At 46.1% G+C, this 18,697-nt stretch overlaps 1 protein-coding gene across 1 annotated transcript in view; it reads left to right on the forward strand.

Moving 5' to 3' along the window:
• The first annotated feature begins 1,029 nt into the window (after positions 1–1,029).
• The window catches only part of FASN (fatty acid synthase), a 41,830-nt gene continuing 24,162 nt past the window's right edge, over positions 1,030–18,697 (forward strand). Inside the window, exons 1-12 of the mRNA XM_069872822.1 lie at positions 1,030–1,110; positions 6,653–6,799; positions 7,598–7,750; positions 8,998–9,171; positions 10,033–10,233; positions 10,816–10,938; positions 11,563–11,678; positions 11,934–12,068; positions 14,671–15,130; positions 15,823–16,010; positions 16,767–16,956; positions 18,381–18,475. Coding sequence (XP_069728923.1) covers positions 6,673–6,799; positions 7,598–7,750; positions 8,998–9,171; positions 10,033–10,233; positions 10,816–10,938; positions 11,563–11,678; positions 11,934–12,068; positions 14,671–15,130; positions 15,823–16,010; positions 16,767–16,956; positions 18,381–18,475 — 1,962 coding nt within the window. The 5' untranslated portion in view covers positions 1,030–1,110; positions 6,653–6,672. The remainder of the gene's footprint in view (positions 1,111–6,652; positions 6,800–7,597; positions 7,751–8,997; positions 9,172–10,032; positions 10,234–10,815; positions 10,939–11,562; positions 11,679–11,933; positions 12,069–14,670; positions 15,131–15,822; positions 16,011–16,766; positions 16,957–18,380; positions 18,476–18,697) is intronic.

An 18,697-nucleotide genomic window follows, 5' to 3' on the forward strand; every position in this document is an offset into this window, starting at 1 on the left:
CACCGAGGGGATAGGGATGTGAGGGGGGATGGGGACACCGGGGGGATGGGGACACCAAGAGGGATGGGGACATGGGGAGAGATGGGGACACTGGGAAGATGGGGACGTGAGGGGGATGGGGACATGGGAAGGGATGGGGGCACCGGGGGGATAGGGATGTGAGGGGGGATGAGGACAGCAGGGGGATGGGGACGCTGAGAGGGATGGGGACGAGGACATGGGGAGGGATGGGGACACCGGGGGGATAGGGATGTGAGGGGGGATGGGGACACCGAGAGGGATGGGGACACCGGGGAGACGAGGACATGGGGAGGGATGGGGACACCGGGGGCATGGGGACACTGGGGAGATGGGGACACCGAGAGGGATGGGAACACCGAGAGAATTGGGGATGTGAGGGGGCATGGGGACAGCAGGGGGATGGGGACACCGAGAGGGATGGGGACACCGGGGGGACGAGGACGTGGGGAGGGATGGGGCCACCGGGGGGATAGGGATGTGAGGGGGGATGAGGACAGCAGGGGGATGGGGACATGGGGAGGGATGGGGACACTGATGGGATGGGGACACCGGGGGAAGAGGGACACTGGGGGGGATGGGGATGCGAGGAGGGATGGGGACACCGAGAGGGATGGGGACACCAGGGCGATGGGGACATGGGGAGGGATGGGGACACCGGGGGGATGGGGATACCGGGGAGATGGGGATGGACGGAGACACCGAGAGAGACGGGGACGTGGGGGAGGGACGGGAGCACGAGGAGGGATGGGGGGACACGGGGAGGGACGCGACACCTCCCCCGCGGCCCCGGTGCGGGGCGGGGCCGAAGCCTTTGGCCCCGGTCCCGGCGGCCCCGCCCCGGCCCGGCCCCCCTTCCCCCCTCGTCGGCCCCGCTGGGGGCTCGGGGGGGGCCCTGCCCGGCCTCTCATTGGACTGCGGCGAGGAGTAAACCGTCAGCCCATGTGGCGTGGCCGCCGGAGGTGGCGGCTGCTTAAATAGCGGTGGGAGCTAGAGGGAGACAGAGAGGGGAGCGCGGAGCATCGGGCACCGCACCCGTCCCGCCGCTGACACCGCAGCCCGCCCGGCACCGGCCCTTCCTCCCCTGCGCAGGTACCGCCGGGGCTGCCCGGGGGGGGCGGCGGCCGCGGGGGAGACGGGGATGCTGGGGGTAACGGGGACCCTCGTGCCGGGCCCGCGACGTGTCTGGGCGGCTCCGGGGACGCTGAGCTTTGTGCGGCGGGCTCTCTCTCGGCCATCTTGGCGCGGGCGGGGGCGATGCAGACCCGGCTCCCGGCGCTGGGCGGGGGGCAGCGCGGCCCCCGGGCCTCCCGCACCCCCGGGGCTGCCGCTCCCACCGCCTCGTGCGGGTGCGGGGCCGCCCGGTACCGCCCCCCCCCCCCCCCATAACTCACTGCGGGGGTCGCGGGTTCGAGCCCCGCTCCGGCCTCGGAGCCCCCTCCCCATAACTCACTGCGGGGGTCGACCCCGGAGCATCCCCCAATAACTCCCTGCGGGGGTCGCGGGTTCGAGCCCCGCTCCGGCCCGATAACGCGAGGGAAGCCGCTCCTCTGCCTTTTTCCTTTTATTTCTCCTCTTATTTATTTCTCCTTTTATTTATTCCACGTTCCTTCCCCGGCTCGCGGCCCTGCGTGTTTTCCCAGCGAAAAGCTCCTTCCCAGGTGCTCGGATCGAACAGGCAGCGTGAAGGCTTCGTGTGATCCCCCCCCGGCTCCTCCAGCTGGAGGTTTGGGGCGTTTAAAGCGTGTTCTGCCTTTTAAAAAAAGAAAAAAGGAAGGAGAAGCCTCAAACCGCATGAGCGGATGGTTCTTTTTTATTTCTTTTTGCGTGCTCTCTGCTTCTTGAGACAGAGAATATTAGTGCGTATCGGGAGGCTGCGTTTAGCCCTTGAATTCGGAGCGTGCGGCCCGTACAGTGAGGAGCAAATCGGTGCAAAACGCCATCAGGGTGATGCCAGGGCCCTCGCTTCTTGTAGAGGTGGATTCTGACCGTCCGTGGGTGCCTTCCGCAAGCGAAATCTCACCTCCTTCTTGCGAAGAGCAGCTCGGAATCGGGTTTGTGGTTCCTGCGTTTTCAGACGTGAAGACACGCTGCCATTTTTCGTTGGCCGTGGGGTCAGTGGGACAAATCCGGCCTTGGAACAGAAAGAGGCGGTCAAAAGCTCTTTGTTAAATCAAACCCGTAGCTCACAGATTGATGGTAGCCAAATGCTCTCAAAAAAAATGAAAAGCCGCCTGTGTTTGCCTCGTTTTTTAAGTTTTTTTTTCGCGTCAGGCCTTAGCCCCTTACAAGTGAAGCTCCCGTGTAATGACAGTTTTCATTATGAATTATAGAAGTGATAATTAGACATTAGGAAACCTGGATTGTGATGTAGCAGCGCCTAAAAACTGGGAAAGCAATCCTTTTGTCACTATCGATGCTGAGAGAACACACGGAGGGAGTCATGGCTGTTTCATTTTACAGTAGGAGCTCCAGAAAAGATGAAGGTTTGGACTGGCTGCCTAGAGGCGCTGGCAGAGTTGGCTCTGGTTCTGTCCCATCGTGATGACAGCCTTCAAAATAACAGTGAAATAAATACAAGTGATGCGCTCCTGTCCAGGAAGGAGATCTGTGCATCAGGCAAAACGAGATTTGTGGTTTATTTGTTCTTTCTTTGCAAACAATTTCTTCTTACTTCCCTCTCTCCCCGCCCTCTGCTCACTCGCTGAACCTTGGATGGAGATCGGCGCGGCCGGATAAGAAAAGTGTTCTCTTTGGGTGGTTGTTGGCAAGTCAGATACACGTTTTTCCTTCACCGTTTTTATCTTTCTTTCCTTGCCTTTCCCCCCTCTGAAAGTTTACGAGCTTAATGGGCACAGAGGTGTTTTTGTAGGGAAGCAGTAGATAAAATTATTGCATAAAGAGAAGTTGTATAGCTGCTAAGGATGTTGGAAAATGATGATGAATACTTCTCTATTCAATTTTGGTGCTGGATTAGTGAGGTACTGAAAACCAACTGTTTTAAATGAAATGGAGAACAGTATTTCAGCTTAAGAGTGAGTTTCACAATGAAGTTGAGCTAACGTGATACCAATAGGCTTCCGAGCCATAGAAAATGAGGTTAAGAAGGCATGACATGATGGAAGAAAGGAAATGGCATCAATAAACAAAACAGCTTTGTCAAGCGGCTAATGTGGGAGGGAGATAACCAGAGCACAGGTATAAAGTGATGAAAGTTGTTACTCGTCAATAATACCAGTCAGTTATTATCAGTCACAAACTGGATGAGTCAGCAATCCAATATCATTTCAAAAAAATATTGTGTAAATCCGGTGAGGTGGTAGCTCACACTTAACTGAGGTGTCTGATGGGCTGGGGAGGGGGTTTCCTTCTTCCCACTCTCCCCTCAGTTAAAAATCCAGGCTCTCCGGGAAGAACTCACAGAATTCAAGCAAAACCATGATGCAGACAAAGGAAAAGGGATGTTAAATGTCTAGTTGGATCCTACAAAATACAGCTTTAAGAAATCCGAGAATCCTGCTTGTCCTTCTTTATCTTCTTTGTCTGCTCTTTTGACCTGTTGCTTTTGTTCGCCTTGCCCATCAAATCCAGTGGGAACAATCTGTTCTGTAGATTTGCTGTAGTCCAGTCTCCTTTAAAACAGCTGTAGACATAATTTTTCTTTCTTGATCTGTGCTACATCCTTTACTTAAGAACTGTCAGTGGACTTTGTGTAGTCTAGAAGTGCTCTACAGGTAAAAAAGTGAATCTAATACGGTGAAGGCAACACAATGCACCATCTTGGGGTAAAGTCAAACTTGAAATGGCCTGCCATTGTCTGTTAAGAAAGACCAAAGACCCTGGAAACCGTAACATCTACTTCAATCGCTGTTTAATCAGTGATTAAACTTAATATTAGTAATTCTTCCTCGTCCTACTCCTATTTTCCACAGCAAGGCATCTCTGCTGCCTGCTGCTAAAGCTGCAATTTGTGTGTTTACTTTAGGTATGGGCTCTTGGAGTGCTCTGTATCAAATCTAAATCTCATAGTTCTTTGTATGTAGGTCCTTAAGCTGTGGCTCTTCTTACCCATTCACCCAGCTAAAATTAACTTTTTGCCTCTTGTTCTTCTACATTTTGGTTACTGCAACGTCTTTTTCTGTGCCTTTGACACAGTCTTGCTCAACTACATTCATGATATGTTGGCAAAAATAGCTTTGCTGATGAATTCCCTTCCTTAAAGGCCTCGGAATAACATTTTGTCAAGATTGGTTGTGCCTGGACGGAGTTCCGCTGGTACTCCAGGGGGTGTGATGTGGGATGGGAGGGAACAATCCCAGAAGTGACACTTCTATCCCCTGAAATACGAATTATACTTCTCTCCCTGGAGGTCACGGCCCAAAGAGCTCAGGCATAAAATTGGATCGTAATCATATTATCTTGTACGTTGCTTGTCTTGTGCCTCGATTGTAGGCTTTGTGCTCTTCCTCTGCCCCTACTGCAGAACAGGTTGCCCAGAGAAGTGGTGGCTGCCCCATCCCTGGAGGTGTTCAAGGGCAGGTTGGATGGGGCTTTGAGTCCCCTGATCCAGTGGGAGGTGTCCCTGCCCATGGCAGAGGGTGGAACTGGATGGGTTTTGAGGTTCCTTCTAACCCAAACCGTTCTCTGATTCTATGAACCACCGACTGTAGTGGAGCTGTGGTCCATGAGTTTTCCTGGTACAGCAGTGACACCAATCTGACTTGCTAGATTTATGTGAGCGGAAAACCAGAGCAGCTCCTCTTCAGGGGAGCGGACTGGGGCTGTCACTGCCAGCTTTGGTTTTGGAGAACAGTTTCTCAGTAAGGGCTTTGCAGGTTTGATCCATGGTGTTTCCCTTTTTAGATGAACAACCAGAATGGAATGGAAGTTCTGTTGTCTGGGTGTTTAGCGTAAGAGTGGGAAATCCAAGATGTCCTTTTGGGAGCACTTCTGTTTCTGCTTCCAGAAGGGATGGACCGGATGAGGTAATCATCTCCTACTTCAGTGTGGCGTAATTCCACAGTTACTCTACAGATCTGAATCAAGATAACTGTGGAAGGAAGGAAGGGTAAAAGAAGTCAGGCAGCCTCTGGTGTTGGGTGCTGGCTGGGCTGCACCTCAGCTCACCAGAGGGCTTTACGTTCCCTCCGCACATCCCAGCCCCTTTCAGCTGCAGGAAGGCATCGCGCCGGAGCAGTGTGTAGATGGAAGAGAGGCCTATTTCATGCTCAGAAGCATCAGGAACTCCTCAAAGAAGCAAAACAGTGCCCAAATGAACTGTCTTGAGTTGGAAAAAGAGCTACAAAGCGCTCATCTAAGAGTACCCGTTAGTGCTGGTTTGTGGAGGAGATGAGCAAACACCAGCAGCGCTTAAGCAAAGAGCCTGCACGGCACCAGGGAGCATAATCTGAGATGGAAGTCAAACGTAGTCTTCCATAGCAAAGCCTTGTCTTCAGAGTTACTGAGGCAGCCTTTCAGCTACCCAGGTACCTAGTTCATGGCTGTTGCTTGTTAAAATCCCACGCATTGTTAAGTCTGAAGAATATTTTGCCTCTGTTTTTCCAGAAGGAGTGTTTAAGGAAGCGCTGTGAATACTTACTACCTCTTTTCATGTGATCACGTTTTATTTTTATATATCCCATATCTATGGGGTTTCCCTCCCCTCCTTAAACTTGCCTACTCAGGGTCTACAAACTGTAATGTGAGCTTAACTGAAGCATCAGGGTAAGTTACTTGATCTCTGCATAATTATTAATATATTTTTAGCTTAAATAGATAAATAAGTATGTCTTGACTGCAGTATATGAGCTATCATTTGGTTTTATGTTCAGTATAGCTGATCTGCCCTGCCACGTTATATACCATGATGTTCCCTTGTGTTGTGTGAGATTGGGGTCTTGGAATGTGTCTTTCTTGGGACAACAGTACTCAATTCCCTGTTCTTCTAAATATGTGGCAGTGCAGGCTCCAGTTGGGAAACATTTTATATGTAGTGCTTCTTGCTTAAGGTATTTAAAATGATTCTAAATTGTATTGTAGTATTTGTGCTTTTGTGTAGGTTTTCTCCTGGGTGTGTGTTTTGGAGGGTTTTTTTTTGTGTGTAGGTTTCTTGGTTTGTTTGGTTTTGTGGAGTTTTGGAGGTTTCTCTTCCCCTCCTCCAACAAACTTACTTTCTGGTTATTGATTCTTAAATTAGCATTTAACTTTGTAATGATTGTAGAACTTGTTTTGCTACCTGTTAGGTTTGCCTTGTAATTATGTATTTTACTATATGTATTTCATAACTCCTCCACCCACCTCTGCTCCAACTTGTTAATCTTTCCTCTCTGCTGACTTCAGAGGCTCCTCATTTAGTAGAGCTCGACCTGCTCATTTTCCAGTTGTCATGTACAAACTGGTGGTTCTTGGAGCCCAGTGCTCCTTCAGGATCAGTTTTTTCACCCTCCTTGTCCCCGTGGTCCATTTGGTTAGTTGGGATGTCGTTTTGGATTAGAGACTCCCTGGGTTGTTCCTGTGTGGGTGTTTCTCCTGCAAATATGCTTGTTTGTCGCAACATGTTGGGAAGACTTGGGACTCGTTTGCTCTCCTTCTTTGTGTGAAATCTTACCAGTCTTGCTGTTTTTTTGGATCTCAGTAACAGGGAGAAGTTAAGAGATGGATGACGTGGTGATTGCAGGTATGGCAGGGAAGCTGCCAGAATCAGCAGACTTGCAAGAGTTTTGGGAGAACCTGATGAATGGAGTTGATATGGTCACAGAAGATGATCGGAGGTGGAAACCAGGTAAGTGCTCATTGTCTCTACTTTTAGAGCCCTGAGCTCTATAGTGCAATTATCTTAGGAAAGGATTTATCAAATGTGAAATCCTGCCAGAACTTTCAAATTCACTTCTGGTACACATTCATCAAGAAATTCAAGAACACAACACTTTTATGAAAGTCTCATACAATCCATTTTGTATTGTCATTTCCCATGCAGTAGTAGCTTATAAATGTGTAGCCTACTTCCAAATAAAAGAACTGGCTGACAGAGCAGCTCAGCAACACAAATCCTGTACCAGCTGTTGATAGCTGTGGCAGTAAGGCAGCTCTGTCATCTTTTTCTGCGTTCAGAAGTAGCACAGGGACTCCAGTCCTGTGGTTTATGGCTGTTTCCAATGTTCTTTTCTCTTTGGTGTCCTTCTGAAGCTTTTGGCACACGTCTGTTCAGTTCAAGCTAGTGATTTGCGGAAGCAAAAAGTAGCTTCTGTTTTCCTTCTTTCTGGTTACTGACTGGAATCGCTGATTTGGACTCTGTTTATACGCTTGGTACAACTTGCCAAAGCAAATACTTAAACTAGATAGATGCCTTTTATTGCCATATCCAGGAGAGTCTTAATTACAATTGGTTTTGTTAATGCAGTGTCCTCAAATGAGATTCAGAGGGATGGGTCAGTAGATATTAATGCAGCAGTCTGCAGCAGGGAAATGAGGTTTCACATGTAATCGAGAATGGGCTGTGGTCGCTCTGTACCTTGTCTCAGCTGGTAAATGCTTTAAAATTGATGTGTTCTGTGACTTAATGTTGAATTTTTCTTCTCAGGAATTTATGGACTGCCCAGGAGAAATGGAAAGCTCAAGGACATAAGCAAATTTGATGCATCCTTTTTTGGTGTTCACCCCAAACAAGCTGAGACAATGGATCCTCAACTTCGCATGTTGTTGGAAGTTTCTTACGAAGCTCTTTTGGATGCAGGTAGGCAACTGAATGACCGAAGAGGGAGAACTGTGCTGTATTGTCTCTGTGCAGCAGGTGCAAGTGTGTGATGTGATCTCTAACAAGAGAAAGCCATCACAGTAGAGAGGAGACCAAAGAACTGGTATGGGGGTTACAACAAAGCTGTTTTCTCTGGAACTCAACCTAGGGAGTCTATGCTGACTGCTAGCAGATCTCTTCCCCATATAGTGTGGCAAATAGAACAGAAACACTTACACCATTGACAGTATTAGAGCTTTTGTATGTTCTACTATGCCCCAATATTGCATAACAGATCCCTTTGTTAAAGGCATATTTGTAATGCAAAAGAAAAGCTACTTCATTAGAATTCTCACCCATGGTATAAAGAATGGCAGATAGCCTGATTTATTCCTGTCTGTTGGCCAGGTTAATGGAAAATTTGTGACATTTGATCTGCTCCTATAGAAGGTTTGCCAAGGAAGTGAGCTTTTAGAAACAGGAGCCTCTTTCCTCCATCACTGCCAATGTTTTGAGCTTCATGCGTGAACATAAGCAGCACTTGTAACCACCTCATTAGTACTGACCTGCAAAAATTAACACTTGCTCCTCTGCTGCTGAGCCTCAGTGTGCAGGCTTGAATATCCTTCTTGCCTCTAGGACTCCTGAAGCACAGAGAAGAAACAGCAGAAATTGCTGGAAGTTATGCTTGAGGTTTCCTACAGCAGAGTTGGTTTTTGTTCGAGTTGTTGGTTTTTGTGCTTAAGAATTTTCCCTTTCTGTCTTGTACTCCAGATCTGGGCTTTGTGTGTGGCTAGAGATAGATATTCACGTACTCAAAAGGTGTTCCAGGTGCTGTGATTTTTCTCCCTTTCGGTCTGCTCTTTTTCTCTGCATTGGAAGTCAGCTGTCAGCTTATACGATGAGCATTTGTCTTTCATAGTTCATATACATTTTTTACACAGGACTCTAGCAGTGTTTCGGCTAAGCTGAGGCTCTGTCTCTGGGCTCAGTATGTTCTGGTCCAAGTCAGATACTTAAACTAGATAGATCTGATGTAGTTCTGATGGTCTCTGCTGTAGGATTTGTAAGGTTTGTGTTTGAAACAGATAAAAGGTAACTATAGACAAAGGAACAACACTGCAGGCGTACCGAAAAGAGAGAGTAAGTAGCATTTCATGAACCGATGCCAGTGTACCCACTGTCTCCTCAGTTTGCATCCCATTATGAGTTTCTCTGCTGTAATCTGTCTTCCAATGTCCTCACAGGTGTTAATCCAGCCACTCTCCGTGGCTCAGACATAGGTGTCTGGGTTGGTACCGGTGGATCAGAAGCTGGTGAAGCCCTCAGCCAAGATCCAGAAGAGCTTTCCGGGTACAGTATGACTGGCTGCCAGCGTGCTATGCTTGCCAACAGGCTTTCCTACTTTTATGACATTAAAGGTAAGAGCCTTCAAAACTCTCAATGCTGATCAGCAATTGCAGTTTGAGCAGGATTGTGCTGCAGTTTCTGTAGAGGAGTGGGATGGATATGATGGTGTTAGACCCCTGTCGGGATGACAAAGTAGCATGCAGGGGGGACATATGAGAAGCAGAAACTGTGTGATTAGACTCATTGTAAGGCCTTGACTCAGTAACTGCTGCTGCTGGGCTGAAAGATGATGATGCCAGGAGGCCTGCATAAAAAAAGGGGTAGATTCTTTCTTGTCTTTAGCCTGTTGTTTGGTACCAAGCTATGTAAAAGTCCCAGAGCTAGCCCAGAGACAGCCTGGAACAGTCAGCCCTTATTAAGTAAATCAGAAGAAATGGGAGAGCCACCAAAATGATGTGATTGGAGGCATAGACATGGCTTGAGTTGTGTGTGGCATTGAAGATAAGAGTGGAGGGATAGGAGTTGCTCTGAAGAAGAGAACACAGATAATGGTTAAGGGAAGCACCAGGAAAAGGGAGGGATTTTTGTTGGTGAGAATGGGAAAATAGATGAGACCTGCCTGTGAAGCTACAGCATCTCTTTTTGATGGAAATGGAGATGGAATTTTTAAAAATACCCTTAAAGCCAAACTGTTTGTATTTTTTTCCCGCTTTACTGATCCCTTATTACCTGATAAGCCAGCAGAGATACTGATTCTTTTCTCCCATTGTATCAGGATTACCTGTTATGTTCTGAAGCAGCTCTTACTTAACACTGTGTTTTAATATGTTTCTCTTGTGACCCCATCCTGTAGTCTTTGGAGAGCAACTCTAGGAAATAAACAGTGAAAAACAGATTTTTTTTTTTTTTCTTTTCCCTTTCTGTTCCCTAAGGACCAAGCATAACTATTGACACAGCCTGCTCCTCTAGTCTTGTCGCTATGGAAAATGCTTTTAGGTCAATTCGTGCAGGACAGTGCCATTCAGCTCTGGTAGGAGGGACCAGCCTTTTGCTGAAACCCAACACTTCTGTGCAGTTCATGAAACTGGGTTTGCTTAGTCCCAACGGTGCCTGCAAGTCTTTTGATGCTTCAGGTAAGGCACTAGTGCAAAGGCTTGTCATGTTGTATGAGGGGATTTATTAGCCTGACAATATCCAAGAAGCATTTGAACAAGGCCCTCAGACACATGGTGTGAATGTTGGGGTTGTTCTGTGCAGGGATAGGAGTTGGACTAGATGATCCTTGTGGGTCCCTTCCAACTCGGGTGATTCTTTGATTCTGTTGTGGACTCTGTGACCAAATACTCTTTGTCGTACAGCAAAGAGCTGGCCTCATAGTTGTTGCAAGGTGCACTTTTGCATACCCTGGAGCTGATCTGTTGCATGCTCCGTAGAAGCTAGAAAACTAACTGGAGGGGAGAATGGTTCATTCCTCAATCACTGGGGAGAGAAAATAGCTTTCTTTTGATGGAAACTTTCTCATTATTTGTTATGAGCAGCAAGCGTCTCTAGGACATGTTTGGTTTTGGTATATTTTCTAAGAAATGGATCTGCTGTACTCTGAGGTCTGTTGTAAGAGGTAGCTCAGGAGTAAGATCAAGTAACTTCATGGTGTTTTGCAACTTCATTCAAGGCAGAGCAGAATTAGTGACTTGTTCTCCTATCTCTGCTCTCAGGAGATGGATATTGTCGCTCTGAAGCTATCGTTGTCTTTTTTTTGACCAAGAGATCTATGGCTAAGCGGATCTATGCCACAATAGTCAATGCTGGATCTAACGCTGATGGCTTTAAGGAGCAAGGTAGGTCCTGAACTTCTGAAAAGTGGGATGCCTACAGAACTGCTCAGTCTAGGGCCTTTGTTGTCAAAAACAGGCTGTTGTGTGGTGGTTCTTTCGATGTGTGAAGGGTTTCTATCTTTTTCTGTTCTGATAATGCTCAGAACCCTATTTTGTAAAGAAGTTGAAGGAAACAAGTGGTTGTTTCTACTATGCAAAGTAACAGGAATGTCCTGTTGCTAGTTTTCTCTTCCTCAGGGCATGTCTAGTGTAATTTCTGCACTGATGATAGAAACGTAGGTAATGTTATGACCGTAAGGTTCTTTTTCTACTGCTGTCCCATTTCTCTCTCTCTCTGTCTCTGTCTTCAGTTATGGAGACAAGAAGTTTCACATGGTCAGCTCCATCCAGACGTCTTGTTGTATCCTGTTAACTAGTCTCTTCCTACATTAGTGTAACTCACTGCTTTGTGGTTCCTCTGTTCTTCTTACAAAGAGCCTGAGAGACTTACTGTGTTTGATGCTAAGAATGTCAGTGTAAATCCTGAAAAAGTCTCTCTCTGTTTTTTTGGACCTGGTAGTCCCAGGCGGTTGAAAGGGTGCTAAAATCAGAACAGAAGAAAGGAATTGATGGCATTTTTGGTCCTAGGTGTGATGTTCCCATCTGGAGAGATGCAGCAGAAGCTGGCGAGCTCTTTGCTTGAAGAAAGCTGTATCAGGCCTGAAGAAGTAGAGTATGTTGAAGCTCATGGGACAGGCACCAAGGTCAGCATTGGTCCTTTTGGTTTGGAGTGTTTTCTTTTCCCTTATTTTCTTTCCTTGCATCACTTGCCACACTTTTCCATCAAGTTATCCTTTGTTGTACCAAAATGAACTGTATTTCTCCCTCCTACAAGTTACTGGGATGTATACTACTCCACCACTTCTGGATTTTTCCCAAATATTTTAGTCTTTCCGATTTCTTTCATGGTGTGTTTTGGAAATGCTAGCTAATAGCCATTCTGATTCTCTTCCTACTAGATTGGAGATCCACAGGAATTAAATGGCATTACAAATGTCCTCTGTCGATGTGAGAGAGAGCCGCTGTTGATTGGGTCAGTCAAGTCAAACATGGGTCATTCCGAACCTGCCTCTGGGGTTGCTGCATTAGCCAAGGTAAGGGGTGGTTTGAGAAGGAAAAATGGGAGGGGTCAACAATGTGTGAGTGTTTAATGTTTGTTTTGAGGGAAAACCTGCACTGATCCAAGATAAGATGCTCAATGGTGATGAGAATAACTCAGGTGATTCTTAATAATCATCTACTTGCTTCACCTGCAAATACTTCTGAAAGCTCAGGTGGCTTTTCTGCAAGCTGGACAGGTTCATTTCACTGATTACCCTTACACTGGATCTCCCAACAGAACTTTGCTCTAAATGATTTGAGTTTGAGGAGGGGGTGGGTGTACAAGTAGAAGGCTTTAAATGTTTGGAGTAGTTGGCAATGATCAGCAAGGCAGTGTGAGCTTTCTGTGCCAGAAGAGTAGCTGATCCTTCTGGCTGTTTGTCAGGAATGGATCATCTCTTCCTCTTCACTCTTGTGTTGGCAAGAAGCCAGATGAGCTCTTTGGGATGAGGCTACTGGCTTGAATAACTGGTTGTCTTAGCAACCAGCCTGCTAACTACTGCTGTAGACAGACAATCGTCTACTGGCTCAGGCTGCTAAACTGCTTAGCAGAGAGCTAGCTAATGTTCACGCTTGGTTGTAAGCGTATTACTGACAGCCTTAGAGCCATGCAAATTGAAGTCACCTACACTGTCACCACTAAAATTTTAAGATATTTAAACTAGTTATTGTGACTTGAATGCATACAACTTGCTGTAAATAGCCTCATCTGCCAAAAAAACCCCAACACCAAGACAGCAGTGTCTGTCTCTCTGTAGAGAAAAGTTTACTTTTTTATCATCTCTGTCCCTCAGACTGACACCTTCTTTATAGAAGGAATGATAAGAAAGTTGTAAAATTAACCTCCCTATCCGTACTGTGTTGTACGTTGAAACCAGTTTGTTTTGTTCAGTTCTGCTGTGATCTGTCAGGACAGGATCATAACTTTGAGGTACTGTTTCCCTGGCTATGTGACGTGGAGGATGGAAAACTGCAAAGACAAGGGGCACAATATCTTTCTGAAGACTTCTCTGATACCATATTTTCTCACTGGTTTGGTTTTTTTTTTGGTCAGTTTTCTCACTGAACTTTGTATCAGAACTTACAGGGGCAGGCAGGAGCCCATGGCACCCGTCATACCTGCTAGAATATCTTTTTGCTATACTTCTATTGAGTTGTACTAGGCCTCTTTTCCAGATGTGATCTCTTGAAAGCACCTGCAGCTTTGGAAGGATATTGGAAGCTCTGTCTCTGTTCTTGATTCTTTGAAAGTTGGGCAGCACTTGGTATTTTAAGATTTGGAGGTTTATTGGAACCAGGTGTCCTTGAGACCAAGACAGAGACTGCACGAAGGCCGCTGTCTCTTAGACAGTAACTGTCTTGAAGTCTACAGTTTCCATAAATGTCTTTTGAAATTCTATAAAATATTCTCATATGTGAAATGTCAGTTAGGAAAATAGATCTTGAAAGTATCTGATTTCAGACTGTAAGAGATTACATTAATTATGTGGATAGGTAAGAAAGAAACCAGGACTTGCCGAAGCCACTTCAGTTAAAGTCACCTTTAGGCTACTCAGCCTGTGTAATTTGTCTTTGCTGTACAGCAAGTAAACTTCTTGTTGGCTGTGGTGCATGCTTATAGTACAGTATTCTCACCTTGTGCAGGTGCCATGGCAGATTTAAAAGTACAAATATGTACGTTGTGTAAAGCAACAGCAAGTTCATAGTATTGTAGATGTAGGACTGTGCATGAAAGCACTCAGATTACCGAACATCCTGACTGCTGTTGAAATCCCGCGTTCATGCTGGTCGTTCTCCCCGGCAGGCTGCCTTATCTGATGGTCAACTTGGAATAACAGTTCCCAAACCAGTATCTGTTTCTCTGATCATTTTGGGGATGACGAAGGAACTGCCAAATGTGCAGAGCACTGAGTGTTTGCAGCTGACTTTGTGGTCTCTGACTTGCTGCACTTGTGCCACAGAGGCGCGTGGGTTTGGTATCATCAGCTGTTTGTTGCGATGCTACTGAGAGAAGGGAGCTTTTGCTTTTTTTTTTTGGCACAGCTACTCTAACTTGCACTGTTTTTGTACTTCCCTCTGGCTCTGCCAGTTCAGACCAGTCTGCTGTTCCTTCTTTTTTCGATCAAGAAGACAACAAATGGGTGTGAGACAGCAAGCAAAAGTGTTTCACCTTGTCTCTTTTGCAGCAAAGGCAGAAATGGAAGCATTTGTTGAGCATGTGCTGGCTGTGTGTGACTGGGGAGAGATAAAGCAGAGCGCAGTAGAGGGACAGGATCTGAGAATGGAGAAACAAGGTGTGATACTCTTAGTAGGCAGGCTGCTTTTCCAGGAAGATCGCATGGCTTTCAGTTAGAAAGGGCCTGGAAGCTAAACTTAAAACTTACCTTCGCTGCTGATTTCCTACATGGACTTAAAATTCACCTAGGTGTAGTAGGTACTGCATCAGTAACATCAATAATGCTGTTCTCTAAAGTGTCCTTTTATCCAAATATAAAGAGCTGCCTTAGTATGCTATGTATAGTAAGACAATAACAACAAAAGAATGTTTGTTTCAAGAAAACGTGGAGCACTAACACTGTTTTCTTTTTCTTCCAGGTCCTTCTCTCTCTGCAGCATGGGATATGGGCTCCAAATATTCATTTTGATACCCCAAATCCAGATATTCCTGCCTTACATGATGGCTCTATGCAAGTAGTTTCTAAACCAACACCAGTGAAAGGTGGCTTTGTCACTATCAACTCTTTTGGCTTTGGGGGTGCAAATGCTAATGTCATTTTGAAGCCAAATATGAAGAAACAACAGCCTGTGGAGACTTCTAATGGGCCGAGACTGGTTCAGTTTTGTGGCAGAACCCAGGAAGCTGTGGAAGTACTAATTGAAGAGAGCAGAAAACATGCAGAGTGTATGCCATTTATAAGCCTACTTGGTGATATCTCTGGAATACCTATATCTTCCATGCCCTTCAGGGGCTACACAGTACTTGGCTCTGAGAGCGACATAAAAGAGATTCAGCAAGTTCAGTTGTCTGGTAGAAAACTCTGGTACATCTGCTCAGGTAGGTGCACAGCAGTGGGTTCAGGTTGCTGTATTCCTGTATAGATCTGGGACTTGAGCAACTGGATTCTGTGATCTTTATGTTGTTTTCCATTCTGGCATGAGGAAATATCTTGCAGCCCTGTGATATCACAGAATGGTCAGGGTTGGAAGGGACAGCTGGAGCTGATCCAGTCCAAGCCCCCTGCCTAAGCAGGGTCACCTCAAGCAGGTTGCGCAGGAATGCCATCCAGGCAGGTCTTGAGTATCTCCAGAGAAGGAGACTCCACACCCTTCCTGGGCAGCCTGTTCCAGTGCTCTGGCACTTTCCCAGTAAAGTTTGACATTTGACAGCTCCCTCAGCCCCCGTGGGTGCATCCTGTCAGGGCCATACGCGGGTATTGAGTTTGCCTGAGTGATCTCTAACCTGATCCTCCTCAATCAAGCTCTTCTTTTTCCAGACCTTTTCTTTCCTCCAGGGTCTGGGGTTCCTGAGGGCTCACCTTTGTGTTTAGGAGACTCACGTTTCCTTTGTTTTATCTAATCCTTTCAACTTTGCTATCTTCCGATGGTAGCGGAGTCCAGGAAAATAAAAAGCAGTGCCTAACTTAAAGGATGTTAGAAAGTACATTTTGCTTTTATAATTCAGAGCAAGTGTGTGATGTCCACTCCTTTCGTGGAGCGTTACTCACTTTCTCCTTGCCTATTCTGCAGGCATGGGCGCGCAGTGGAAGGGCATGGGCCTCAGCCTTATGAAGTTGGATTTGTTCCGCGAGTCTATATTTCGCTCTGACGAGGCTTTGAAGCACACGGGTCTAAAGGTCTCAGACCTCCTTCTCAGTGAAGATGAGAACACTTTCGATGATATTGTCCATGCATTTATTGGACTGGCTGCTATGCAGGTAAAACTCAAATGGCTGATGGAGGGTGTCCTGGACTCGGTCTACATAAACATGTCCTGCTAGTGTGACTGCTTGGCCAGTAACGCTTCACACCAATTTGTGGAAGCTTGTTTTGTGTTATCAGTGAGTGGCAGCTGGTGGAAATATCCCTCTGGTAGGAGGAAGTGTGTTGCATCCTGATTAGTTTTGCACTCTGGCACATGCAAGATGCTTGGACGAGTATTGATCTGATCTGATTTGCACATGTATCCGTGTGTGGACGTGGGGCAGTTCCTCCTTTTAAGACACCTAGGAATGTTTTGGATTTTATGTCAACATTTATGCCGAGGAACGAGGTTCCATGGAATGCCTTCTGAAGTTTCTTCTGCAAATGAACTAGATGACGCTAAATGAAGTCTTTTAATTTTGGGTATAAGTGTGGGATTCCTTGTTTCTTAACAAACAAGAAGCAGATCTTCTAAAGTGATCTGGAAAGCCAGCGTTGCCTCTCTGTATGGGCATGCTCTTGGCAACCTGCTGTTGTTGGAAATGGCTTCTTAGTGGAAAGCTACGCAGTGGAGAGGCCCAAACACTGGAGTTGTGTAACAATTCTTGGGATTGTTTTGAAACGAGACTGGAGCCACAGTTGTAGCGGGGGGAAAGGGCAGTGAGGCCAAGGAGAATGCTTGTACCAAAAGGCTGTTTTGCAATGTGCTCACTGAGGCCTGACACCTGCTTACTCTGGTGTGGAATCACAGATCCTGCTTTTCCTTTCAGATCGCCCAGATTGATATGCTGAAGGCTGCAGGTCTGGAACCCGATGGGATTGTGGGTCACTCAGTGGGAGAAATTGCTTGTGCCTATGCAGATAACTCCTTAAGTCAAGAAGAAGCCATTCTTGCTGCTTATTGGCGGGGGCGATGTGTTAAAGATGCCAAACTGCCCCCAGGAGGAATGGCTGCTGTCGGTAGGTATATCCTTACCAAAAGAGGGATCTGATCGCTGTGTGGCATTGGGATAAAAATGGATTCTGAAGTCTGTCGGTAGGGAGAATCGTGTCTGTAAAATTTTGGCTACTGTTGCCTCTTCTTTTTCTTCTGATGTCGAAGAGGTTATTAAATATTGAAGATGATATAATAATGGTAATTTCTGACCTGGTATACAGAAGAATTTTGGTAATCCAACTTAGAACTAAGTGGAAATGACAAGATTTATTGACAGGAGACCAATAAGAGAGGCCTGATAAATAATGCCCTTGAAAAGAGAGGTAAAAATCTAACGCACTGGGATTTTTGGGCCTTGACAGATAAGGGGGGGGTTTTGCAATACAAACACACGCACACACATATATATATATGTTTAAATAATGGAAAAAGTAGAGGTATTTCTGATTGTCTACAAGAGAAATGAGGCGTGAAACAAGCCACTGTTATGTAGTGGGCAGCTGGCTAGTGGAACTTAACACTATTAGAACTTAACTTGGGCCTAATAACACTTCCAGAAGCTTTCTCTCAAACAAACTTTGCTGAGCGTTTCTGTAAGTCGGATAGTTTTGTCTGGTATTGGATGAAATTTTGAGCTTTGGACAGCAGTTTGTCTTCATGGTGTGGCTTTGTGGTGACTCTGTTTTGAACAAAAATAATTGCTGGTGGCATTGTTATTCTTCTGTTTCCTATTATTGGACACAGTGGTCAGTTAAAAACTGAAATGCTTGAAAGAAAAGCTACTGCAGGTCTAATGCAGCATTTGCGATGACTACATCACTTGTTATAATCTTAGATGTCTGTCTTCAACTAGTGCTGCTAGGGGCAGCCTAACTCATTTAGGTTTCTTTTCCTTGTTATTAAGTAAATGACTTTTATCACAGAACTTATCTTGGAGTGCTGCATATAATCCTTTTTGTAATCTGATGTTGAGTTCAGGTTCTTCCTGAGACTTGTATCTGTGTCATACATGACTGGGTGTTACATCTTTGGCTAGTTGAAGCCACTAGAGTTGTTGATGGGTATTTTGCGGCGCTCTGTTTCTATGAGTTACACTCACGTGTTCTCTCTCGAGTTCTTTCTCAAATTGCTGAGAGCAAGATGAGGCAAACCAACCAATTCTCTAGCTTCTTTGAAAGTGTGTGGGTCCCCCCCATCCCTTAATGAGGTGGTACAAAGATTTAGTCCTCTGTTCTTGTGCTCGATATTGCAGTGATTAGTGTTGTCTTAAAGCCCTGAGATAAGTATTCTTAGCTTTTAGAGAATTGCTTTTTGAGAAATGGGGGAATCCTTCCCAGTTTTGCAAAATGCTGAATTAACCACAGTAATTGTGCAGTTAAGGTTGCCTCCCCTTGTGAGGCTTCATCGCTGGAAACACGTGTGTTGTCCTGACGCCTTCCTTCTGCAGGTCTGTCATGGGAGGAATGTAAGCAAATCTGTCCTCCAGATGTGGTACCAGCCTGTCACAACTCGGAAGATACCGTCACTGTTTCAGGACCTCTGGTGAGCAAGGAGCTGAAATGGGTCAGACCAGCTGTGGTGGGGACCCAGGAAGTTCTTGACTGAGGGGAGCATGAAGTTGAGTTCAAGCTCAGCTACTTGCAAAGTGGAGCTGGATTAAAGGGGTGGGAGGGCATGTGGTACTTAGTATAAACTTAAATACTCAAGCGTTCTGTGAGAGGAGGTGATATTAGTGCCTCCCTAAAGTAGTAATGAAAGGTCTTT

This window comes from Phaenicophaeus curvirostris, chromosome 19 (genome assembly GCF_032191515.1).
Source record: "Phaenicophaeus curvirostris isolate KB17595 chromosome 19, BPBGC_Pcur_1.0, whole genome shotgun sequence".
Taxonomy (NCBI): domain Eukaryota; kingdom Metazoa; phylum Chordata; class Aves; order Cuculiformes; family Cuculidae; genus Phaenicophaeus; species Phaenicophaeus curvirostris.